At 39.7% G+C, this 27244-nt stretch overlaps 1 protein-coding gene across 1 annotated transcript; it reads right to left on the bottom strand.

Moving 5' to 3' along the window:
• Positions 1-547: 547 nt before the first annotated feature.
• On the bottom strand, positions 548-27054 carry MBTPS1 (membrane bound transcription factor peptidase, site 1). The gene is made up of 22 exons (XM_075040338.1): positions 26649-27054; positions 25227-25484; positions 24599-24802; positions 24119-24229; positions 22696-22805; positions 22190-22306; positions 21099-21166; positions 20366-20468; positions 19442-19593; positions 18271-18432; positions 17545-17689; positions 16343-16531; positions 15571-15743; positions 14471-14586; positions 12326-12482; positions 11324-11448; positions 9630-9707; positions 7003-7143; positions 4443-4574; positions 3794-3920; positions 2405-2535; positions 548-1370 (listed from the first exon to the last, which is right to left on the bottom strand). Exons 1-22 carry the CDS (start codon positions 26833-26835, stop codon positions 1174-1176), a joined length of 3183 nt encoding a protein of 1060 aa, XP_074896439.1. The 5' UTR covers positions 26836-27054; the 3' UTR covers positions 548-1173.
• Between the last annotated feature and the right edge of the window lie 190 nt (positions 27055-27244).

The raw sequence follows: 27244 nt of genomic DNA on the forward strand, positions 1-27244 counted from the left end.
CCTGCTCCTCCTGGGAAAAGGTACTCTTATTTGGAGCCGTGATAAAAGCAGCTGTCAGGGAAAATCTCGCAGCTTCGCTACAAAAGAGAGAAGCTATTTCAATGATGGCAATGTTAACTGACACCACATGGTCAGGGGCAACTTGTGCCTGCATCCTTATCTAAGCCCATAACAAGTCGCAGGCTTTCAAGCAGGACAAACCAAAGGAGACAGGGTTTTTGGCTTTGTGACGTATAACACTATGCTGTTAGGTGCCATCCACGTGACAGTTTCTTATACAGCTTATCACTGAGCTGCCCTTTGGGAGCTCTCTCCTCGTTAGCTGCTTCTGCAGTTTTGAAGGTTTTCAAAACTCTGCGTTCATTCAGGGCGAGCACCGTTTATACGACTGTCCCATTAATGCTCCAAAGGAAAGTCTGCAGCATAGGATGCTGATGTTAAGGATAAAGATACGGGGTGAAGAGGGGAAGACATGAAAATCTTCTCTACTCAACTTGCTCTCTATGACTGGCAGTGGAAAGAAGAGCCATCTAGCACGTTGTTTTAGCTTCATATAGATAACATATTTATTGAAAATCTGCTTCACCAACAACGGTGAAATCATGACCAAAAATTACAAAACATCATGGTAGTTGGCTTTATAAAAATAAACTGCAGGAGTATGTCTCACCAATTTGTACTGGTCTCTCTTGCCCCCTCCCTCCTTTAATGGTGTACGTTATAATCTTCAGCATAATACCGTTCTAGAAAATTGCATTCCGTCCAAAAAAATGCACTTGTTTTTCCTTAGCAGAGGTCCTTAAAGTGACTTTTCCCCCCGCCCTCCCCAACAATAAATATAGAAAATAGCCTCTAAACAAATAAATTTTAGTTTGGTCAGCTTAAAAAAAAGGTCCATTTTCCCCCTCTTGGGATGTGTAGTGACTAAGCAGCCATTTAAACAGTATTCAAGTCTTTGGTGGCTTTGGCTGCTTAAAGCTGCAGTTTTATGTACAGACGATCAACTGAGGTCCTTTTTTTTTTTTTCTCTCCAGAAACCAAAGACTATGAGATGATGTCAGGTGTGAATTACTAGTAGGATCAGTGTTGCATTCATGGCACCTTCACTGGGAGCAATCGATTGCCCAGGAAAGCAACCAGTAAAAGGAGGTCATCTTTGGCAAGCGAGAGCTTTCACACAGAAGGCGTCTTTGGTGGATGAACCTGTTGCATAAGCTGCGGTCGTTTCACTCGTGGTTTCCGTCTCTTTGGCCTGCTCTTCGCTTTGTTGATCTGCACCACAAAGAATGCCAGAACCACCATGGCACCAAGAAAAGCAAAGACCGGAATAGTCTGCCCTACATCCTGGTTGTACCGGCCAGGCATTATACCTAGAAAGTCAAAGAGGTTTGGAAGTGACTAGTGACTGCATGAGCTATGACGTCTTTGCAGCATTAACACTATCTACCAAAATGATCCAATAGCAACTCTTGTTCAAAGACGAAACAGCTATTAATCAGATTACATTTCAGACAGGAAGATTAACAACTGCAGACCGATTAGCAAAAGTATAAGACAGGAGGTTAACATTACAGAAAAGCACCAGCATTTCCACCTTGACCTATTTGGGCACATGAAAGTATAACCCAGATTTCCCCTGCAACAACAATCTTCTGTTCTATATTAGAAGAGAGATGCAAATGCTTGACCATAATTTTACCACTAAGTAATTTCTATAAATCACACCAAATCCTGATGCCACGAGGAAGTGATTTTGTGCTTGCTCCAGAGACCATGCATGCACGTGGCAAGGATGAGTTATAGAACCAAACCCTTTGTTTTTACAGGGTTCTTTCAGTCTAGCAGCTCAGACTGGGAAAAGAGCACGCGTGAGGCTTTCAAACCACTTCCAGCTGGGTCTGCAGTGTCAAGCTTATACAGGAGAGCAGCCCACCATGAGACTGAAAGCTGTTTCAAGTGCTCTACATCATTTGTTAGTGTAACACCTTGCCCAAGGCACCATTCAGACAAAATCTTCTGGACTCTGCTTTTGTGCACTCACGCAAGGAATTTTAATTAGCAGAAGGTATCTAGCCACAGTTCCCAAGGACAGGGACTGCTGCTGACACCCGTAGGTCTGAACAGCACCAAAACAAATCTCAACTACCCAAAAAGCACCCACCAAAATCCTCTTCCCAGGATGGCACGCATGCTTTCTTCTGAATAAACTATTCCTATGCAAAAATATTTCTCTTAGGCTTCATCAGTCAGCCTTTTACAACACAGTCATACTATTATTTGCTTGTTTTTCACAACTGGAAATAAAACACGTGGCCTCTCTTCTGGCTGCACCATGTTTGGGTTTTTTTCAAAGCTTATACAAAAAGCAAAGCAAACCAGCAACTTTCAAATTTTTCAAATTTACCTCCAGGAATGTCCCATGCTCCACTTTCTCCAGGGGACAGTGGTCTCACTTGGGGTCGGTTCTGTCGAAAACTGGGCAGAGCCACTTTATCAAGGTCAATTGACAGTAACTTTTGATGTTTCCAAAGGTTGCTAGAAGAAATGTAAAGACAGAATTGTCTGCCCACTTCAGTAATGCAAGGAATTTTGTAGAAACATCTAAAGAAAGTGACAGCTGAAACCTACAAATAACTCACTAGTTCAGACCCAAATGATAATCTGCTCCATTCTTTAGGTTGTGCAGTTTGCAGGCCTCCAAAGTTAAATTCAGATGCCACAGGGACACACTTAGATAGGCAACTATTTACCAACAACTCTCTCTCTTGCACACAGACTACCAAAAGTTACCAGCTCAGCAGACAAGTATGGGCTGTATGCTGACATACTTTCCTTCAAGTTGACAAACAACACAACTGTCCTGGTTTCAGCTGGGATAGAGTTAACTGTCTTCCTAGTAGCTGGTACAGTGCTATGTTTTGAGTTCAGTATGCAAAGAATGTTGATAACACTGATGTTTTCAGTTGTTGCTCAGTAGTGTTTAGACTAAAGTCAAGGATTTTTCAGCTTCTCATGTCCAGCCAGCGAGAAAGCTGGAGGGGCACAAGAAGCTGGCACAGGACACAGCCAGGGCACCTGACCCAAACTGGCCAACGGGGTATTCCATACCGTGTGACGTCACATCTAGTTTAGGAACTGGGGTGGGGGCGGGGAATCGCCGCTCGGGGACTAGCTGGGTGTCGATCGGCGGGTGGTGAGCAATTGCACTGCGCATCATTTGTACATTCCAATCCTTTTATTATTGCTGTTATCATTTTATTAGTGCTATCATTATCATTATTAGTTGTTTCTTTTCTGTTCTATTAAACCGTTCTTATCTCAACCCAGGGGTTTTACTTCTTTTCATGATTTTCTCCCCCATCCCACTGGGTGGGGCGGAAGTGAGTGAGCGGCTGCGTGGTGCTTAGTTGCTGGCTGGGGTTAAACCACGACAACAACAGTAGGCAGTTAGGCGAGCTGTCCAAGAAGCTGCATCAGAAAACTATTTCAAAGGCACACACTGATGATAGATTTAACCAAGACTGTTCACTCTAAGGTGGGATCACTCAATCACAGTGGTGAACTGACTTGTGAAGCTATTTTTAAAATCCCCTCCAGTTTCATAGTGTTGCTATAAGGTGAGTCAGAATTATTCAGTGAAGAGGCATTAATCATTATTTCCTCTTTGCAATCTGGTATTTCTCTAGGAAAGACATTCCAGTTGTCCCTTTCAAAAGCGGATGGAACAAATAGTTCTTCAGTTGAACTCAAAAGCAAGACTTGTTGTATAGCTGTAAGAAAGATCTATACTAACCTGGGGGCAGTTTCATTCAAAGGCTGTGGTTTGGCCCAGGACAGGTGAGGACAAGCAGGAAGGGACCGGGGTTTAGGGTCTCCCAAGTGAGCCTCGAGCACCTTTGAGTATCGATGCAAATGGTTACCTGCAACTCACAGCAGAGACAGACTGGGTAACCAAAAGACTGGTAGGATAAGTTACTGACATTTGCCTCTGGCTAAACAGACTTGCTGTAAACCCAGGAGCTCTCTACAGTAACGATGACTCGTAGCTAAATCTTGGGTTAGAATTAACTAAAGGGTACCTTACAAAACAGTAAGACTGTGCACCTATGATGGTAGGTAATCCAAGTTTTGCTGGCAGCCTGTGAGACAAGACTGAATGCTTTACACGCTCCATAGAAAGTAACTAGAATGCTCCCTAGCAGAACCAGGCATCTGAAAATTCCTGCTCTATGAACAGAACATTTTCTTCAGTCAAATCACAACTATATCAGGAGAAATCCCTACAGTAAGTGCTCTCTTCTATAGTAAAACAACAGAATATTGTAGAGCTCACACCAAACTAATGTTACTGGCATATAACTCAAGGGGTCTGCCTCAGTCTTCCTAAATTTCACCCTGACACTCCCTCAGTTGTGGCTCTGCTTGGTAGTTAAAGCTCTCACCTTCCATCCGCTCGGGGAGAGAGTAGCCAGCTCCCGATGGTGGTCGCTGTCTGTTTTCGGAATGGCTGAGACTTGGTGGCGTCACCCCGTAAGAAGTGTACTGCAGGAGGGAATCCAGGAGCCAAAAGCAATCTGTGGATTTCATTGCCACAAAACAAGATATGCATTACGCTATGTTTAAAATGGCTTACCTTTTTGTTAAGAAGGCTGTAATGACATTTAGAAGTACAATCAGTTTTCCTGGCTCTTGTTCTTCTTCTGAAGTTCTAGGCCCAATTTCAGAAAGATGCAACTTTCACCACCCCACCCCCAATACACAAACACAAAAATAATCTATTCAGTCTAAAAATATCTTCTATTGTGTACCAAATCAGGCTCTTTGGGGGAGTAGGACATAAACCAGGTCTCAAATACGGGAATTCCAGGTTATGCAAGGCCATCCAAGCCCCTGCAAAAATTATGAGTTTTTTTGGTGCGGAAACCCAGGAAGCTCGGAGCTTCTGATATAATTTTTAAGAGGGTAATGGAAAACCAACTATTTTTTTGAAAGGACAAAATAAATACCTTGCAAAGAAAAGTAAGAACAAGGTAGTGTTTTCAGTGGAAAGTTATGACCCATTTGCTTTCCCAAGCTTAAAAAAATAAACAAACAAATGAAGGGAAAAGGTTCTGGCTACATCCCAGCTAAAGCAAAAGCAGTACCTACAGCAGCTGTGGTACAGACCAGGCTGGGAGTCAATGCCACAATATACTTGATCATGGTTTTCCTTTGCACTTCAACAGCACATGAACCCACATTTTGATTCTCTCCTGAATTACTACTACCTTAATCCAGAGCTATCCCTAACAAACAAGCAGTCCAGCTAGGTAACATCACAGTTCTCTAAAACTTCCATTTGCAGGAATAGGACAATGCCTTATCAGCTATTTCCACTATATAGTAAACTATTTTTCTCAGAACTGCTTCCCCCAGGAACAGTTGGCTGGGAATGGGAATTAATCTTCATAATCCTGGTGTCCCTTAAACCCTCACCTTCGATTTTTAAAGAGGTCAATCAGATTTTAAGGATTTATAGTCACAAATGTTAGGAATTTACCTCAGTTAAAGCCACCGATGTCTCTGCAGGAGACATAGCTCCTGGTTCACAACTTAAAAGCTAATTTAAAGATTTCTTTAGAGCCTCCCAATTTTTCTTGCTTCACAGGTCACACTGAATTTAACAGCATTAGGGAGGTCACAAAGTGTCATTTTCTATTACTTAATTTAAAGCTAGGAATCTTCTCTTATGCTATGAGCTTTCAGTAACCTACAGCAAGCACACAAGGCACTGATACATTGGGTGTTATGGCAACTCATTGGAAGCCACCCAAAGACAGATAAGGAGAAACTGGAGAACTCTCAAAGAAAAAATGTCTGGGAGAGAAAGAAATGAGCTACAGAGAGAGAGCTCCCTTAGGCAGTAAGTTCCTTCAAACTTAAATAAATTAGGCAAGGGATGGATTACCTAACCCAGTATTTTAAAATGTCAGGGACAAAAGCTTAAAAAAATTATAAATGTACTTTTCATCAGAAAATGAAAATTCAGGTTGAACATCACATTCAGTGGAAATGCAGAAAAACACCTCATGTATTGGATTATCTTTGGCCTCTCGAGCCACAGATCTACCAGCTTGTGCTTTACACGTCATGAGAAACCCAATCAATCTCTTAAAAATTTGAAAAGTCAGATAAGACAAAGTGCTAGAAAAAAGGTTTTATAAGGACCAACCACAGTGTGTAGGCATGAGAATGGCTTCTCTGGGAGCCACAGAAACCACATGCACACACAACTCGCACACTTGCTACCCAGAGTTGCAAACAAATGCTTTGAAAACCCAAACAGAAATTCCTACTTTCTGACATATTTACACCAGCTGGTTTGTGTCAAAGTAGAATAACCTGAAAATAGCAATGCACAACTGAAATGTTGAACATTACCATAAATACTCACAGGAAACACTGCAAAGGGAACAAGGCAAACATTGCAAAGGGAACAAGACAAACATTGCAAAGGGAACAAGGCACGCTGATGAGCAAGCTCAAAGATAAAATCCATTGTACTACACAAACATTCTGAAAATGCAACTGGGAAAAAAGTGAAGGGATCCCCTAATGGCCTCCTCACAACTTCAGATCAAGCATGTGTAACTGTTAGTGCTTTCTGGAAACAAACACACCCCAGAGAAGCAAAAAAACCCACCAACCAACCCCAACCCCACTGCAAAAAAACACTCCAAAACCAGCCCCCAAAGCTTGTGGAATGGAAAAATGGGCAAGGGGCCTGGGGCGAGGGGAATGCTCCCATCTATCAGAGGGGCTATTTAATGTGGGGTGCTCTTTTGTTTTAACTGCAGCTTACAGCATTTTCAGTAGAGCTCTGCAGAATTGAAATTAATCCCCAGTTAGGAATATTCAGAGAGTCCCTAGAAAACAGCTACTTCTGATGGGAGCTGTAAAAATCCCATAGGACAGTTGTCAGCTTCAGACAGTACCTTTTTCTGCATGTCAAAGCTTACACACCTTTCTGTCGATGGCTGTCATCCAAGCAATTAGAGTCACCGTACAAAACAATTCTGCCACCACCTTCAGAAGGAACTTGGTAAAGTCCCAAAATAGGGACATTTTCAATTACAGCAGTCTCCTGTTTTAAAACTTCAAGACCTAAAGCAAAGCACAAATAGATTTCATAGCCTGCAAAGCATCAACATCAACTTACCTGTTAAGTCAACACAGCCTACATTCCAAACTTACAAATGCAGCTATGACACTCTTCATGTCACACATTTATGCAAATGCCTTTCAAAAACTCCATGATGTTATGATAAACATGAAACTGCTCCAAGACCCTGATTATGAAGTTTCCTACTGATGTTAACGTTTTTCTTTCTTTGGTGGAGAAGCAGGAAAAGACTTCACGGCCTGCATTATCTCCAACATGCCTGAACGAAAAATCCTAATATTTTCAGCAACAGGTTTAAAATGAAAATGTTCTGCCTTACAAATCACCTTATGTTGTTTTAGTCCTTCTGCAGAATTCTACAGGACATAGTAGCTTCAGAATCAGCCATCACAGTGCACACTGCTCTTTGCCAACTTACTTTGCTGCCATGCCTACCTATTCCTACAAGAAAATCTACTACGGAACTAATAAAAGAGAACAGTAGAGACATTCCATGAAATGCAACATCTGCCTCTCTGTAAGCAGCACCTGCAAGACAAAGGCTTTGACTGAACTCATTTAAGGCAGCTGTTCAGGAGAAGCCCATTTTAAAGACTGCTGGGTTTGCATCTCTCTAACTCTGCAGTTGCTAGTTACCCTTGTGCTTCATCTGTTCAGCTTTCAATTCAGGAACAAAGAACAGTATTGTTTAGTAAGGATACCTCAGCCAAAAAAAAAGAAAAAGAAAAAAAGAAAGACAAAAAAAGAAAAAAAAAAAAAAAAAGAAAAAATAAACTCACGTGAGTTTTCTCACCTTCTCCCCCACTCCTGCTTTAACCTTTGGCAAATTTTACTCCCTCCTCACCCCAGCTGCTCTTTGAACTGGCAGGCAGAGCCAGTTTTCAGTACATCCAGCCCCACCATTGTTCATAGATCTGCTTGTCAGCCTTTTCTGAAACACTTCTACCTGTACTGTAAAGAGTAATTTTTAAAGGAGTATCATTGAAAGGCCTGCCTCTAAAAGCCCTGCAAGTATCCGAATAATAAACTGGCAACCTAAAAGACATGTTTGCGAGATATTTACAGTTATAACTGAGATAATCGATGAACAGAAAAAAAATGAAAAAAGCACAGGAACCTTCCCAGTATGAATGGGTACGTGCAGAAAAACCCAAAGGACACCTGGCTATAAACTTGCCATTTGTACCTTACAAATCCATCCAATCATTTTATCTCCTGTGAACGGAAAGCTCTAATAAACAGCATGAGTGAAAACACCCCAATTCACGAAGGAACTAAAATGAAGTGTAGAAAGCTGTTTTTAGGTTAAAGGTTTCCCGCCTCTAACATCCATTTCAAAAAACAAAATAAGACAAATTTCAAATACTACGTATTTAGTCTCCTTTACTTGAGATACTGCCTTTAGATAGCAGAAGCAAAACACAGAGCTCTTTTGCTTCATGAATTGTAATGAAAAAGATTCTACAGAAAAAACAGGTCTAGCAGGCTACTTGTCAAATTGACTCTCTCTCTCTCTCTGGGAAATACCTAACTCATCAGCATACAGTGTTCCAGGGATATCGTCTTTCCTCCAAAAGGCTCACACAGATCAGCTCCTTACTGTTCCAGAAGATTTCTCCACTAGGTAATCACATCTACTGCACATTTTAAGTCAAAAATACAATGAACTTGCTGATCTTCTCTAGCAGCTGCTGGATTATATCAGAAGCTATGCATGCGCTTCTGCTCACACACTCAAACCCTCTACACCCACATACACGAACCTGACCTGCAACACGCTAACAGTTCCGGTCATTTAGTCCTACACAGCACTTTCTACAGGCTCATAAAAAATGCGTCGTTCTTTTTTTAAATGGCCTGCTGCTGTTACAGTTCTGAATTATGACCTCACAAATGAAAAGATATTCTGATAAAACTGAAGAGAATGGATATACACAGAGAATAGATCCCTCAAGTCTGAGAGCATAGGCTTTCTGCGTGCCTAAAATTTTCCCTTATGAAAGTCTAGCAGGTGACATTTTGTCTACCAAACTTTTCCTTACCTTTATCCTTAGATCACCACAGCTACCACAACATTCACACCAAATTTGGCAATGAGTAGGGGATATATTTCAGTAGCACTTGAAATTTGTGAGAAACATGGACAAGTAACACAATTATGACACAATCCCCTCCCCTCTGAAGATGCATGACACACATACACGCAGATGTGTTTACATGCAGCAAACATAATAAAAGACTGCATATATACACTTGGATATTGCTGTATTATATAAAAATTATATACAGTCATATTGCAGCTGCCTGATAGGCATCCAACTACATATTCTAGGCAAAACGAAAAAATACCTACCCTGTCAATGTGCTTTTAAATTAATTGTTTTTACACGTTTAGACTTTGTAACTTTGCTTGTGCACTGACTACAAAGTTCTACTTAAAACAGAAAAAAGACAAGGAAGCGCATACCTTGATCCTTGAAAGTCTGTGCAATGACAATGCCATCTTCTGGAAACTTTGCAATACTGCATCCTGATGCGTAATTCACTGAAAGACATCACAAAATTGCAGTTTAGACTAGAAATTACACTCCCTCCCATCCCACCATATTCCAGTGAGCTGTTAAAACAAGCACAGCAGAAAACATTCCCGGGAACATTGCTCTGAATTTGCATATTTTGACCAATATGTGTATTCACAGAGAAGGCATTTCTAAGCACAGCTTTCGCAGCTTCACCTTTACATAATGCTTTCAAATATTTCCATTTAGGAGACTGACATGATCTTTTTTAAACTGAAAAACTTAAATCAAATGCCATGAGAAACACAGTATTTCACACTAACAGCCATTATTTATACTACAGAGAACCAGAGTCCTTCAATCAATGCTGGTGAGCATATAAAGCCCTCAATGCTGGTGCCTTCTCTTCTCACATTGTGCTGGTTTTGGTTGGGACAGAGTTAATTTTCTTCATAGTAGCTAGTATGGGGCTATGTTTTGGATTTGTGCTGAAAACAGTGTTGACAATGCCAAGATGTTTTCCTTACTGCTGAGCAGTGCTTACACAGAGTCCAGGCCTTTTCTGCTTCTTGCCCCACCCCACCATTGAGGAGGCTGGGATTACACAAAAGTTGGGAGGGGACACGGCTGGGACAGCTGACCCCAACTGACCAAAGGGATATCCCAGACCATATGACATCATGCTCAGCATATAGAGCTGGGGGAAGAAAAAGGAAGGGGGGGACCGTTTGGAGTTATGGCGTTTGTCTCCCCAATTAAGTGTTACACGTGATGGAGCCCTGCTTTCCTGGAGATGGCTGAACACCTGCCTGCCCATGGGAAGTGGTGAATGAATTCCTTGTTTGGCTTTGCTTGCATGCGCGGCTTCTGCTTTACTTATTAAACTGTCTTTGTGTCAGCCCATGAGTTTTCTCACTTTTACCCTCCTGATTCTCTCCCCCATCTCACTGTGAGGGAAGTGAGCGAGCGGCTGAGTGGTGCTTAGTTGCCGGCGGGGGTTAAACCGCGACCCATACGCTTTCCAAATGAACCAGTCAGAAGACAGATTTGGAAACAAAGCATGAAAACATCAAGTGACTTGGTCAGATAAAAAGAAAGAGTGGCTAGACCTAGAAAGTCAGAAAACAGTAAGGTCACAGACCTGTGGCCTAACCACAGAGTCTGAACTTGAAACCAAACATACTCATTTGAGGGGGAACAATTCAAAAGATTACAAGAACAGGAATTTGCAAAACATCTCAGGACGTTGTGATGCATGTCTAAATTGGCATATTCCAAGGAAAAAGTTCCTATCAATTTTCTTCCTCCAAAATTTCAAATTTCCACGTAATTGCAAAATTAAAACCAAAGGCTTCATCTTAGCAACTAACATTTACAGTCCAGACAAATACAGACACACCCCAATAATACTCTTCAAAGTATCAGTACCTGGAATGCAAGCCTAAGCTGAGTACATTCATTATCTGGTCTGAAATTTTTTCACATACAGTCTACAAAGGAAGGAATAATTCAAGCATGCTTATGAGACTCTTTGCACTGAATCTGAGCGGTTCCCTTGACTCTCGCTCAATCTCATTCTCATAGAAACTATTTTCCAAACAACACACTGTAGCCTGTGTAGGCAATGGACTCCAGTACTCACTCTCATGATTTGCCATGGTAAAATCACCTTCATACAGCCCGTCACTAAAGGCCATATTCCAGACAGAAAGCAGATCATTGAGAGCTGGTATATTAGCACCTCCAGTATCGGGCATCCACCACTGCCTGTAAAAATTACAGCGTGACACAGTTTATTAGTATACAGAATATACTCCTAGAGTTTGTGTAATGAGAAGTCAGGTGTCTTCCCGCATGCAGGCTTTTTCAGAGTCACTTAAATAATGAACTACATCTCAAAGCCTTATTTAACTCCAGGAGCATGTGAGCAGCTGTCTCTCTTTGACACCAGTGCTTTTGAGCAAAAGTTAAGTAATACTAACATAAAGTTCTCAGCGCAATTCAGTTCCATGGAAAACTTCAATTTGCTAGAAAGAAATTCAGTCTTATGCTCTTTGTTTGGCTAAGATGAGGCAAAAATGACAGTCATTTAACCTGCTTCTCATTTTTCTAATGAAGCAAAACACTAGTTGCTCACGAACTGCAAACAGATCTTTCCAGCTTAGCAGTAACACAAAACAGGCTGACAACTACAGTAATTATGACGGTCTCTATCACCACTGGTGATACTGATGTATTTTCTCTTCATATGATACACTGGAATAATTTCAATAATGGGTGCACAACCTGGCAGTACTGTTTGCAATGCACATATTCTTTCTAATCTGCTCCCCAAAAGTGAAAACACAACCATTTTCCTTTGTTTGTCAGTCTCTAATTTCTTACTTCTTTTCATTATAGATGTTTTTCTTGGCTTTAAAAGATTACATTACCATAGAGGCCTTCGCAGTCATGATAAAACAGGTAGTTATTCTCCTTAAGCTGCAGCTTAAGGTCAATTGTGTTCTTCAGGTAGTCCATTCTTACAAGTAGCATGCAAGTGCTGAAGTACAGCATATCACATTTGGGATTTTTAGGGTAATATGTGCATAAAATGGCAATTCTATGGCATTTTATTTCCCAAAGAACTGACATAAATCAGTACCTTGTGTTTTCATCATAAAACTTGACTTTTCTCATCACGGATGTGTTGTACCAATCACTAAACACTATAAGTGAAAGTCCGTTATCAACATCCCTCCTCAGCTTGGTGATCTCTTCAGGAAAATACTCTTCCTCACTGTCCACCATCAGTAAAGTCCCTGTGTGTATAAGCAAAAACAAGAGTTCACCAGGCTGGCAACTGTAATGTTATCACTATTCACACAACCCACGCAAAAGTCAACACAAGTGCACATTTTGCACAATATCTGGTCCATGTGCCCTGCTCTAGCAGCTTACCTAAAGAAGTCATATTTAAGGATGGGAAACACAAGACAATTCAGTTTACAAATGTATCCAAAAATCAGTTTGGCAGCACAGTATGCTTTTTAAGGGTGTTACGTGCAACTTAAGCTTGTGTGGTCTCATTAACTGAATGCCCACATAGGTCAGGTGTATATTTTGAAGTTTGGTCTCACCCAAATGCTCCATAAACCAAGCCAAACTGTGGCAGAAGAGGACAATCAGGAGATTCACTGCTGATACAAACTAAAGTGCTAATGTAGATGTACCCTAGTCAGAAGGTTTTTCACTGCTCCACTTCTAAAGGTACGGCACTCACCACTGCAGATTTGCAGCCAAGTAGACAACAATTATTCTGAAACTTGGTTTGATTCAGACCTTGAAAACTACAGCTGCATTTTAGTAGACCTGACTAAAGTGCCGTTGCTGCTTTCATATAACCCTCTCCCACTGCTGTGAACAAGCAAGCACAACCTTCTCTGCTTCACTGAAAAACACAACCAGAAAAATACACTTTTATTCCCTGAAAACGTGTTTATGCTTTTAGATTGCTTCTAAGTATCAAGCCATTTTGCTTCTTCACTTTCTGATTGCCCAGAGAGGTGGTGGTATTTCCTTCCTCAGAGACAACACAAATCTCGACAGGATGATACCCTGACCAATCTGATAAACCACTGATGCTGGCCCCGCATCTCACAGTCCCTTGCAACCAGGCCAATTCTACGAGTCCAGGTAGTCTGCATTTGGAAAGCCTTCTGATAAAGATCCTGTAGAAACCATGTTAATGACATGGACAATGGGACAGAGTGCACCCTCACCAAGTTTGCAAACAATACAAGCTAGGGAGAAGTGGTAGATGGACCACAGATCACTGCATTTTTCGCCCCTCACTTCTTCCCATTGAGGAAATTCTGGAAGCCCAACAAACTACAAATCAAATGAGGTACAATGTAATGGTGAATCAGAGGAGAGAGAAGTCCCCTAATGCTGCTCTCTATCAACTATAAAACTGGTGGTCTCAGAAGAGAAACTATCTTGCTACTTTTTTTAAGGGCTACCATTTTTATATCGAGTTGCACATCCACTGAACTCAAAAAGCAATGGTGAGATATTTACTGAAGAATCAAGATGAACAGAAGATTACTACTGACAACATTTCTAGAACTAGAAAACTGTCAGGAGAATGCACCCTCACTTTACAGTCAACTGAAGAACATCACAGCCCAAAAAAGAAGGTCTTGTTGGGGCATACTGGAGCAGAAAAGAGCATGGCCTGCTTGGTTTGTCCCCTGCCTGGCAAATCTATCAAATCTCCTGCCTGATGAACACAGAAGAAACAATCCACATACTGCTTTGCTATCACATATGGTTGGATGGAATACCTTCCCCACTCTTTTGTCTATCCACAAAGATCAGTGTTTTAAAATGCCACTCCTGCAGAAAAAAAAACCAACCAGAATGGGCACTTTTGATTTTAGTCTGCTATTCACATCATGCTTCAGTCTGACTGTGCCAAAATCTTTTGGCAAATACAGTTCTGCCTTTGTGGGACTGAATACAAAGGGGCTTTTAATACACTCAGAAGTGGGCTTTCCCTCTCATTTTTTCATGATAAGGACAGAAAACTGCACTAATTCTACTAGACTCCCAAGCAAGCTTCTGCAGCAACACTTCACACAACTAAGTATCAGCAGATAAATAATAAATACACCCACTGTTATAATATTTTTCTACTACCATGAGAATTTTCCTTTGTGCTCCCACAACATTTTTGGTCTTCCAAAGACCAGGCCATTTTAGGAAGAAGCTAACAGCATGGAGAACAAGGCAATTAACTCATGCTTACCATATTGACTTGCATCAAAACATGTAAATGGTGAACCAAGAACCTCAACAAAGTACCCCATGCTCCTTAGGTGCTGGTACATGTCCCTGAAGTTTGTGTGGATATGGTCACCATTCCTTAGGAAAAGAGAAAAGTGTTGAAGACATTTAAATCTAGCATGCAAAAATCTGATTTTAATCCTCTAATTATAGATTACTTCCTAGTTTCCTTTCTAAAAGGTCAATTTTTTTCAAATGATAACCTGTAATTTTCCAAGCACCATCTCCTCCTTGCAAAATTCTTCACAAGTTACACTGGTTCCAAGTACTTACAGAGAAGTTAGTTATACAGTTAAAGCTAGAAATTGAGCATGTTCCTTTACAAAGCACAATTCTACCTGTTCGCGTTGCACCAGAGAAACACTGCTGCATTAAAGCTGGATGCTCTTCACAGGACTTCCTCCTCACAAAAGAGCCAGTGAGAGCAGTTTTAACTACTAACTGGAAGAAGCACATAGGTCCACCTGTAAATAATTGCTGAAACTCAGCAGAGAGTTGCTGTCCATTTGGCACATCTGCATGCTCCAAGTAACTTTCTAAAGGGCTATGTCTTGGTGACTGACACAATTAATCCTCACTTATACGCTGTTGTACGATTCTTCCTATGAGTGGTTTCCATGATGAAAGAACACAGGTCGGCTGAGACTCGCCCTGCTTCGAAGACAGTCTCCCTCAACAGACAAGGGATTTCTTCTTTAGGATTCAGTCTTTCAAATTTCTCCTGTTTTTTTGATAAGCGAATGCTAAATTGGATAATAAAGTGCCCCCCTTAACTTCCTGGGAGAAATTACAGCAGAAAAGAAATATGCTACACTTTGAAAGCCAAACAAAAATCTCAGTGTCTTAAATGTGCATTTTAAAAGCTTTTCATTTAACGTGAATAAAACCATAGAGCACAAAAAAAATCCTGCACCAAAAGTATGCATTTTCATGGATTTCTCAGAAAAGATAATCCCACACCACACTGCAAAAGGTCAGAGCTCTCTGGCATTCAGTAAAGTTATCCCGTATCATTAACACACAATCAAGAAATACTGATTTAATAGAACCTGAGATAAATACCAATCTAACGGGTCATTCTTCATTCTCAAATTATCCCTGGGGAAGTATCCTGGTGGATAACGGAGATTATGATATTGATCCCAGAGGACTCGCTTACTACGAGGTGGAGTAGGAATAATCTTCACTTTTATTGGAAGCTTCACCGTTGAAGTCTGCTCTGCACCGTTCTTAGACTGCAGGACAGAACACACTATAGTGAAATCCTTTTTCCCCACAGGAACATTCACCATTTAACTGTGGATTGTAAAAGACCAAAAAAACTGAGGTATCAAATCTACTTTTAGTCACCTGTGCCAGCTCTGGAGACAAGGAGATGACTTTTGCTTTAAATCACCATAGTATTTTTTCTGCACTCAACAGTTTGTATTTATGCTCAGAGTATAAAATACTTAAAATATGTTAAAACTGTGACTTGTTTCGATTGTTCAAAACCTTAAAAACTTCTCAGGAACAATTAAGCATGGTTCTAGAAGAAATAAACTTAAGTAATCTCTTTTTCAAAACACATTACTTACAATCCACAATGAACAAATGAAATTATGAAGTCAGTCTCAAATAGAGGTTTTCTGATTCTAAAGCATATCCAGTTCACGGGTTAATGCTGTTCTCGACTATAAAGATCATTATTTGTACCCTTCAGTTTCTTGACCCCAATCTAACTTAGGCTTCAAATGACAGCACCAAAGCAACCCCTTAAAAAGAAGGTATTTGTTTATCAGGATGCAGTTTTAATAATTATTAACACAGAAAAACCAAAACGCACAGAACTTACTTCATTTTCTGCAGGGGATGATACTGTGATCATAACATGACCTTGAGCAATGCCTTCCCAAGATGCTGCTTTCTTTGCTACAGAGATGGAAATTGCTAAGTATCCAGACCAAGGCCACAATACAGGGGAATAGGAGAAAGCCACTTCGATATTATCCCCATTTTGGGGAAGATAGGGTTGCCAGTCTGGCTGTGAAATGAAGAATACAGGACACTGGTAAAACAGTATTTGCAGTCACTAATTTTTGCACACAGTCCTCTTCCTCTGCACAAAGAAATAACAAATCTTAGCTTTTCTGAAGATTATGTCAAATTTTAAAATGTCCACAAAGTCCAAAAGGTTGGTGTTGTGTCAGTGAATCAACCTAATCATGACAGCCTTAATTATCCGGACTATAGGCTTTTCAGAGGCAGGACTCTCTAAGAAGCTATCTGAATAGCATGCTGCGTAAGTGCGCCTGTTTTAAGGTTTTGGGGTCCTGTGCAAAAATATATTGGTAAGAACACAAAATTTCATTTTGGTAACAAAGAGAGTTAAGGCTGCAACAGATGCAGCCAATTACATCAGCTGTGTCTGAGTATTAGCATAAGTTAATGATGTTGAATAAGAGCTTCAATGCCCTTTAATGTAAGCTTAAATCTAAAACAGACCTCAGGATTCACACTAAAATGTTGAAATTAAGCTCATTTACATTGGCTAGAGTTTTGGGATAGGTGCCTTATTTAACTTGTATCAATTCCCAAATCTGTTCTGCATTTAAACGTACTTAAAAAAAAAAAATAATAAAAAAAAAATAAAACCTCCCTAGTCAACCAATATACTCAACATCACTGCTGTAAGAGAACAGGTTTTGCAGCAGACCTTGGTAAGTCAATGCATTTGGGTCATTTTGACCCATGGAAGAGGCATGATTTATAACGTCAGGATTCTTTACTGAGATTACTTATGCTCCATTTCTCTTAAAAAAAAAAATACGAGGAAAGTCTATCCAGATTTTAAATCCTATCAGAGAATACAAAGAAATCTTGAAAACTTATAGACGGCTCATGTTGACAAATCCTTTAAAATCAAACATTTTGCACCTCTTGCTCTCAGCAGTAAGAAATCTGATTTGCTCTATGAAATTCATAGCTAAAATAGTCTTTTCTGGAAATCTTTTAGCAACATTAATAGTCATGATGTGGAACAATGTTAAGTCTTACCTTGTCTACAATTCTCCCAGTGACTCCCATACCATTAAGGATAGTAACATTAACAATGGTTGGCATCCCTCCATAATATATGGGCTGAGAACAATAGGGCCACATGTAGGGACATTCTGTCAAGTCAATATAGCTTGGACTCAAACTACAGCAGGATGGAGGAGGTAAAATTAAAAAAAAAAATATTAATCAAGAAACAGAAGCACATGCCGCTATACATAACTATGAAAAAATTACAGATAAAACATGCCAGTCATAGTTACTCTATCAAGCTCTCACCTTGCTTTCCAAATCTGCCCTCAAGTCTTCTTCCCTCCCCCTCTATTTTTTTTAAAATTTTTAAGTTTTGTGAAAAGATTTTTCACACACAAAAAAAGACACTTTTCAGCACAGTGAGAATGTTCTTATTCTTGAAAGTTAGAACTTAAGTACTTTTCTATTGTGTTCTAGGTTACATTAGTCATAATATCTGAGGCTAGCAGAGAAAGTAAATTTAGCTCTCATAGACACTTCAACCCCTACACTGCTATAACTTAGGCAGAAAATACTTTGACTTTTGATCCATTCTCTCGTCAAAATTCATGCTTCAGGATTACGTAAGACCTGTGCAAGTTCTCTTTGTTGCATAAGCACAGGTTGCTCAACTTATACATGCATCACCTGCTCTCTTAAAAGAAATACAGCAGATTATAGTGTATCATTGATTAATTAAGGATTAAAATTAACCTGGCCTGTGGTTTATAGCTGTTGAGGATCTGATAAGCTCTCAGGAGATCCAGCTTGCCATGTCCTTGTTCAAACATGTTGACTCCAGGAAGTCTACGTGCTGATGCAATAAGTGCCTGCTTCATACTTGCTGGATTCACCATTTCACGCTTCTGAACTGTGCTGAAACATGAAACAATAGATCACATTAGGTGGCCTTTATTGTAGTTTCTATTTCTAGCTAGTCTTGTTTACTATTCTGCCTTAACAGTAATTTGATTTAAAGAAAATGCAATCAAAAATCAGTTTGTTGTGGGTAACATCTTCTGCTCATATTTATCTATTATTACTTGATTTCTCACTGGAACAGCTGAAGAAGAGTGACAAGTTTCTGACACATTTCTCTTAAAAACTAATATTACATGAATTTTTCTCCTTACAATGTGCTCCATGATCAGCAGTCATTACAATCAGGGAAGTATCTTCATATGCTAAATAAAATATTCTGAAAATCAAAGCCCCTGTAACCGGAAACTTGCTGGTATCTTTTGCAACATGACCCTTCCGGTGGGGAGTGGGGTGGGGGTTGGTGGATTACTTTCTTGTTCAAAGAAAAATGCACCATTTTATGGAGCAAATATGATAACTTTGAATTTTTGCTGTGTTTCTCAAATAAAGGTTTGTCTCATTCTTAGGTAGTAGCAATGACAAACACAAAGTACAGACTTGCAACTCCCACCTTCCTTTCAAGTTCTTCATTGCACAACAGATGACTTATGCAACCAGACAATAGCCATAAAACCCTAAACCCTATAAAATTTACAAGTACTTAGATAATTATCTGCTACAGGTGCCTACTTTGAGCAGCTGCTCTTCTACAACACAGTTGACAGAGGCTCAGCAATTCAAAATTATTAAAAAATGTGACAAAATTAGTTCATAATACTCATCTCCCTAGTTATATTTTCAAAGACGTTAACTACTATTCAAAACAGTTCTCAAGTTTTTTCCCAGGAAACTTAGAGCTAGTCAGATAAGATAATGTCCCAGGCAGAAGAACCATGATTTCATTCTCCGAGTTTGTTTTCCTACATCTAAACACAGTTTAGTTTTATTTGGTGGGTTCCTTTATAGGGCCTTTTATGACCCTCCTCCATCAGTATATTTTTAGAGATTCTGATTTAAGTCTTACCTCACTAACAAAGTAACAGCACCTGCCACCACAGGAGATGCTACGCTTGTCCCAGAGAGCGAGCGGCATCCACCTTTCATACCAGAACCCCTCACTCCAGAGCCGTAAGTAACAATATCAGGCTTCACTCTACCATAACCTCCAGGCAGCTCCTGTGAAAGAAAACAGACAGATTATTGCCCTAATACATAATGAACACTGGTTGCTTCATTTGGGCATTTAAACTAACTGCAAGTCATTCAGAAGTAAAATTATCAACTAAATTAGCTGAGGTTCAGCATCATGGAATAGCAAGTAACACCTAAAGAAGGACTCAAGCTGTTTATGACAAGTTCTCAATCTTTCAACATTAACATTACCGTCAATTACTCTAGTATCTATGCTAAGCATGAAACCACTGACAAAATTATAACCACACTGCTACCTGGCTAATGGATGAGATGCAATACAAACAGAAACATATAACAGTCCCCTTAATCAATATCATAATGCAGTCTCATCTGAAATCATGTGTGCAGTACCCGTCACCTCAGTTCAACAGGCAAGCAAGTGCAATGTTACACATAGCATCTAGAAATCCTAGGATTTTTAAACTAAAGGAAGGACAAGAGCAGGCCTTCATTTTTGCAGATTTAACCACACAGGCAAGTCCTTGCCATAAATCAAAGGGTACTGGACATCTTACAAATACATCAAGAATGTTAACAGCGGTCAAGACTAATGATGAGAAACCCCGCAAAGAACATTAAGCTTCTTGCTTAAAGACTTACAATCTCTTAACTATTCTGATCTTTGATGAAATGTTTTATCACTGGTTACTCCAACACATACCATCCACATGGTACTCCCCTTTCAAAAAAGCCTCCCTTTCCAAGGCCCTTATTTTGGCTGCAGATGTGGCTGGCCATAGTCAAAGTATCTTACCCAAGTGGTCATTCCCCTAGATGAAAAGCGAGCTATATTATCTTCAAAGTCAATGCCACCTACTCCAATTACATCCATCTGGTCAGCAGGGTTATTGAGAGTCCTAGAACAAGTTGGGAGATAGGAAGACAAAAAAAAAACAAACCAAAACCACTCCAAAGCCCAAGACACAGTCATAAGTTTATCCTGATAATGAACACGCTGCCATCAGATTTTTGTCAGACACTCTTTTTAACCTCCACAGAAGCAAATTTTGGTCCTACTTGATACAGTTATACTTTACAAGTCAGAGCAACTTTTCAGGCAGTTAGTAACTCAGTAAATACCAAACCATGTATCTTGAAGATAGAACAAAATCTGGTTTTAGGCATTTATTTTAGAAATACACCACAAATCATTCTGGCTTGATCCCTTCTATATTCCTTAAGCCCAAGATCAGTACCCAAAGATGTCTGCTCACACTAACAGGGAAGTGTCAGGTGGAAGTACTGCCATTCTTCTTTTACTGACTTTCCACTGTTTCAATGAAAAATATTTAACTAACTACTTCACAAACTGCTGTACTACTACAGCAAGTGATAAGTACAGTGAAAAGAGTTTAACTTGAGTCACTTTCTATAAACAGATTACAGAAAAAAGGAGGAGGGAAAACTTCCTGACCAAGCACAACTACTTCCAAAAACATGTAATAACAACGTATTTGCATTTCTTTGAAGCGGTCATTGAAACTTACCCATACAAAGGGCCGTCATTGCCAATAGCAGAGACCATGATGACGTTGTTAGCCGTCAGTTCCCACACCTACAAAAAATAATGTTTATAATAAGGCTCTGCCACCAAAAAAGAGACTTTCTAACAAACGTACACTCCATGGGGCCTCACATAAGCAAATGATTAGACCAACCCCTCTTTCTTACTGAGACTTATAAAATACATCTCACTGCTATACTCAGTATTAAGCTCCAAACTTTCTTAAGATTATGTGACCAATAACCCAGCCTTGACAGCAACACTGCTGACAGTATGTATTTACGTCACACCAAAGGAAAAACTCCTGTCCATAACAAAGCACTCCAGATGCCAAAGTCAAGTTATTCTGACTCCCCTCCAGTAATACTCCGGGGAGAGTAGTGAAGTCACTGTCAAACTAAATTTCAGTGCAGGTTATCATAATAAAAAAAGGAAGAATTTCTATGCCTCAAATCCCTTAATTACCCTTTATGAAGAAAGGTTTTATCCTTTTTTAAAATGTAAATTAATTAACTTAGTGCTTTCGAAGGACAGATCAACAATTCAAGGAACCACAACATTTACAAAGACAAAAATCTAATTCTGTCTTACCCTGGAACGAATCTCTTATCACATAGCTGAATCAACTACCTGTACTTTTTACCTATTTGTTCTTAAACAATTTGCTGCTTAATTCACGCTATACGTATTTTTACTATGAAATAAATTAACCATGCAGAGATTGGAAAAAAAAAATAGAAAGGTGGATTTCAGTTAAGCTTCTTGTACTAACGGCCCACTTAGTTGCCTTCTTGGGGGTCACACTTCCTAGCAGTACATACAGCATTTTGTAAAAGGGCATGCTTCCATAGTTCTGTGAATATCTGGGTTGTGTTTGGGTTTTTTTAATCCATTCCTTAAATATATTCCTAAAAGCCTGTACACTGTACAAAATTTCTCATGCAAATGAAACTCCACAGAAACTGTCGGCAGCACCAGATCCTGTCAGCAGCTGTGGCAAACAAGTAGCTCTGCAAGACTGACATTTGTGTGAATGATATAAATGCCATGACCACGTTACTGCCTCGTATTAACCTTGTCAACAAACGGATGATCCATGAAGTCTGGCCCACCAATACTTAGATTCAATACATCTATCTTCTTTAAAATTGCATAATTAAAGGCATCCAGAAACCAAGATGTATATGAGACCTATGTAAGAAAGAGGGGAAAAAAAGCTATCATTGGAAAATCCAGTGATTCCACGACAATACAGACTTCAGACAGTGAGGAGAAACAACACCAAAATAAAGAACAAAAGTGACAATGGTCTCCTAGTATTTCTAGTGCTCAGTACATTTGAGTGATCACTCCAACATTATACAAATCAGACTTCCACACATTTTTTCTGAAAAATATACCAGATTTGGAAACTGTAAGACGTCTTGTAGTAAGTCTCTTTTAAACAGAAAGATGTATCCTTCCCATTTATCAAAGAAAGTACGTCAACATTTACAAGTACTTGTAATATTCCCAAAGGAAAGGATTAATACAGCATTAATCTGGAAAGGCAAAAATTGAAACACATGTAAAATAGCTACCTGGTTATTGGTGAACACTCTAAAAATGTGCAGTTCTGCATTTGGAGCAAATCCCTGGCATTCTCTCATGCTGGCTATCACACCTGCTACAAAAGTCCCATGGCCTAAACCTATCACAGGGAGAAGCAAAGAAAACGTTAGAAGACAAACCATTTCGTTGTCAAGGATTTGTACTGTTAAACACTGCCTATACCAAAAATCACATCAATCTAACAGACTTTACAACAACCCACAAACACCGGGTTCAGTCCTAGTCTTCTTGAATCCCATTTTGCTACTGGGTTCAGTGGGGCCAGAATTTCCAGCACTGTCTAGCCAGCTAGCCAGCTGATGAAACTTTTGAGTGACACACTCTCGAGTCTATCCACTCCTGATTGCTACCAATGAAATCAAGAGCCACACAAAGCAATCATGAGAGAAAAAAGTTATTTTGAAAAATGCAAGTCACAAGGCCAACGTGTTTTTACATAAACTTCTTAAAAGATTTTTATCCTGACTCTGCAATAAACATATTTTGTTAAGGATAAAAAAATAAGACAAGAAAACACATTTTTTCCTCCCCTCAAACAATAATTTAGCTTTTTGCTTTCATGTGCATTATATTTCTGTGCTCCAAATTTGCCAGTTCAGCAACCATCTGGGCACAGAACTAATAGAAAGTGCTACAAAAAGCAGGTGCTGCAATGCAAAGAAATACTACCCACGATAAAACTATGGAGATGCGCGCAAGACTGAGCAAAATATGCATATACCTTGAACTCTAAAGGGATTAAAATGACTCACTGACCCAGACTATATGAGGTTAATAATCTGTGAAAGCATATGGTCAGGACAAGTTAGGGTCAACATATGAAAAAGGAACACAAACATACTGCAGAAAATAAAAATTTCTCTGGAATGTTGATAGGCATGAGCCAGCACAGTGTTTGCTGGTGAAAACTATATAGATTAGAAAAAATTCACACAAAGGTGCCAAAACTCTGATTAGTTTAGGACTGCACAATAAAGAAGGAAAATGCTCTCCCTCAGAAGTATGGAAATATGTATGCACTGTAAAACAACAGAATACATAAAAAGGAATAGGAAAGAAACAGCTTTGCGGGGTTTGCTCTCACCTCCACCTACTTTGACAACGTATTTATGCCTGCATAATGTCTTCTTGCCCTGACATTTTTCAAATGCTATGATGAAACGCCACACATGATTCAAAGGAGACTTCCACAACACCCTCCTGGAACCTTAATACTCTTTGTTGAATTTGGTATGAGTATAAAGTGCTCAGGACACTGCAAAATTAAGCTTAAACTCTCAAGATACACAGTTTCAACAGATGTTAGCACCACAGCATCAATGGCAGTTTTACAATGGAAAACAGAACATGTCAGCGTCAGGAATAATTGGACAATTGTGCATAGCAACTCACCATCATCCAAGGTTCTCTCATTAGTCCAGTTTGTTCTCTCCTTTACATTTTTGAAATGTGGATGTTTCTCACTCAGACCGGTGTCAAACACTGCTACTCTTACACCAGCACCTATAATAGAAAAGCATCGTTTTTTCTGATTCAGCTTCATAGCAAATCTATCAAGTCAAAGAAAACTTTTATGTTTAATGTTGCATGCAATTTACAAGCTCAGTAAGTTATACATAAAGAAAACATACTCCAATTCAGAAATTCAACCACAGATCATAAATATGACCAACTTCTCTTAAGTACAGTACACACATACACAAAAGAGCACTCCGTAGGTAAAAAATGCACCTCAAAACAAAGTATTTCTCAACCTTTCCAGAACTGGCACCCAATGAGAGATTAACACATAGGATCCAATTAGCCTTTCATTACACTTCACTTGTTTTTTCAAAGGAGGTAATTTTTCTAAGCCAATAGACAAAAGCATACCTGTGTAACCCATCTGCCAGAGGACATCTGCCTGCAAGGTCTGAGCAACTTGGCGTGGGATAGCTCTCAGCAAACGCCTGCTTGAGTGTCGACCTGTTGCATGCCAGAAGCCAGAACCTAAAGAAAGACTTGCTCTTCTCAAGGGACGAGACGACTGCCATTTTTGAGTCCATCTGGTTTCATTGCAGTGCAACATTGGATCAGCTACGCAGAATGAGGATTAAGAAAAGAAAATACAGTCTGAGGAAAACCAAAAAAGATTCACTTTTTATGCAAATATACATATCATATTGTTACAACAAAAATTTTAGATGAGTGAGTATCCATTTTCTCTGACCAAATTCAGTAAAAGCTTCCATTTTATCTACTACGGATATAGTGGTCCATTGTCTCTGGTAACTGACTGCTGCAAAAGAAGTTTTTATGTTGTAGTTGGAATCACTGCCATGCTTTAGCAAAGGTATGACAAGACCATGACAATTTTATAGGCAAAAGAATAGATTTCCGTAAATTAAATGAAAACTGTAGGGCACTTCTCATTTGTGCAACACTAAGCTGATGGCCTGAAATAAGGCTAAGAAGACTTTTCCAAAGCAGATCTCATGCAACCACACAGAAAATTACTTACACTCCAAATATTTGAGTGATCGGAAGACCTTCCGCTGAGGTGTTACACGTTTGATGTTTGGGTGATCTTCCAGTGTCAGTACTCCATCTTTCTGTTTCTCATTGATCTGAATAACTTCAAAATCACTAGGATAGTCACTGGCTGGGTTGTTGCGAGGTACAATCCTCCAGTTCTCAATATCACTACTTTTTAGTGCACTTGAAATAAATTTACTTCTAGCTTTAGCTGTGAAGTATCCATTAAAAGCCACAATATACTCTGGAACAAGAGTACAACTTATCAGAACTGATGTATAAGCAGCTTACTCATCCATTCACACCACAAAGGTCCAAATATTTCTTTTTTTCCTTTATCCAGAACAAACAATCACAGTTTGAGGCACTTTTTTTGTTGCTTCTAAAAATCTGCAATTTGTTTCTGCACTACATAATACCTTTTTTTTTCCATCAAGAAACCTGCAAAATATGCTAAAAACCTTTGAAACAAGGTAGAATTGTAAATATCATGGAAAGGTGAAACGATGGCGGGGAGCAGGACAGAGGTAACAGACTTACTGTTACATCCAGCAGTACAAACGACTGCTTGACACACCAATCCAATATGCTTCTGGACATGTATGATTTAAAGACATCCAGCCTCTATACGGGATGGAGCTTTAGTGCAAACTACTGACACCAAGTACGACACACACGGAGAATGAAGCCGGTCCCAACAGTCCAGTCCTTGATCTGGATTAGTGATTTGTGGACCTCAGCCCCAGTGCACATCACCACATTCACCACAGTAGTCTCTGGTGAACTACACACAGAAATGTCACTACGGACATCCTGCCTGAAAGCACGCAGGTGCACACACAGCTTCACTGCAGAAACGTGGATACCTGAGTCAGTAAGCGGGCAGAGGGCCAAGACATCCTACTGCTATCCTCTGCCATCTCAGCAGTAGTATCTGCCTCACTTTGCCTTTTGTCTGCTCCCCTCACATTATCTTTACAATTTTCCCAACTTTTTCTTGACCAAAAAAACCCACAGAGATTTCTTGCCTTTCTCATCTCTTCAAGGCCCACCTGTGGTTACATTTCATAAAAGAGTCTCGACCATACCACCGGCCAGGTCGAAACAAACAGCTGCTAAACACACCAAACTGACCAGACTTGCCCACCTGAGCCTTCACACTTCATTTTCACTTTTAACATACTCTTTATTTCCTCCTCTCTTTCTTCTCTTGTTCTTGGAATCTTGTCTCCAGTTAAACCAAGAACTTTTGAAGAAAACTGTTTCTCTTTTTTAATATAGAGAGTTTAGCAGGCAACATGCTTCTACAGAAACCCTCTGAACGTTACAATTGCACAAACACCACAAATCAGTAACATACACTTGAACTTCACAGGGATTTTTTTTTTACTGCTTAACTCTTTATTACCATGCTCCACGACTGTCGAAGTGAATTCCACTTTTAAAGTAAGGCGGGAACATCCAGGACATATGTGAGCCTCGTGAGAGGAATTCCCTAGTCTGGTACTGAAGTGTTTTTTGCCACAGAGTAAAATAACAACCAGAACAAACCAGATGTTTGCAAACTTCATGGTCATAGAAGAAAATGGTTTCATTCCAAAAATTCCATATATTCAAATCACAATTTTTTTCTTTATAAACTAGTTCATTTTTACTTCAGTAAACGTTGCTTTCACTGTGCTGATGAAGTGGATATTCTTAAAGCTGTGCCCAAAGTAAGTAGAGATTTCATGGTCTTTTGAGGTAAAGCCTTATAAACAGGCTCATTTCTTTCTACGCTTCTTCTCCATTTTGTATTAAAGGATTCGGTCACTCAGGATGTGGTAGCTGAGTCCTGTACTCCATTTCTGGTGGCAAAGTTAACTCTCTAGAAGAATTAGCAAAGCTGATTGCAAGCCAACCTGTAAGACAAGGCAATATGGAAAATAATTAGATTCACATTTGTGTAAATGTATAGCCTGAAAATCACAAAAGATAGACACCTTTGGCAGCTAGTACTAGAAA

The sequence above is a fragment of the Buteo buteo genome, chromosome 11 (genome assembly GCF_964188355.1).
Source record: "Buteo buteo chromosome 11, bButBut1.hap1.1, whole genome shotgun sequence".
Lineage (NCBI taxonomy): Eukaryota > Metazoa > Chordata > Aves > Accipitriformes > Accipitridae > Buteo > Buteo buteo.

Bases quoted from the DNA above. Each gene is read 5' to 3' on its own strand.
- MBTPS1 (XM_075040338.1), bottom strand. From the start codon at position 26,835: ATGAAACCATTTTCTTCTATGACCATGAAGTTTGCAAACATCTGGTTT. The intron at 21,167-22,189 runs GTTAATACGAGG...TATTTTTTGTAG, and splicing joins ATCATCCGTTTGTTGACAAG to GTGTGGGAACTGACGGCTAA. The intron at 4,575-7,002 runs GTGTGTAAGCTT...TGAAATCCACAG, and splicing joins TGACAGCCATCGACAGAAAG to ATTGCTTTTGGCTCCTGGAT.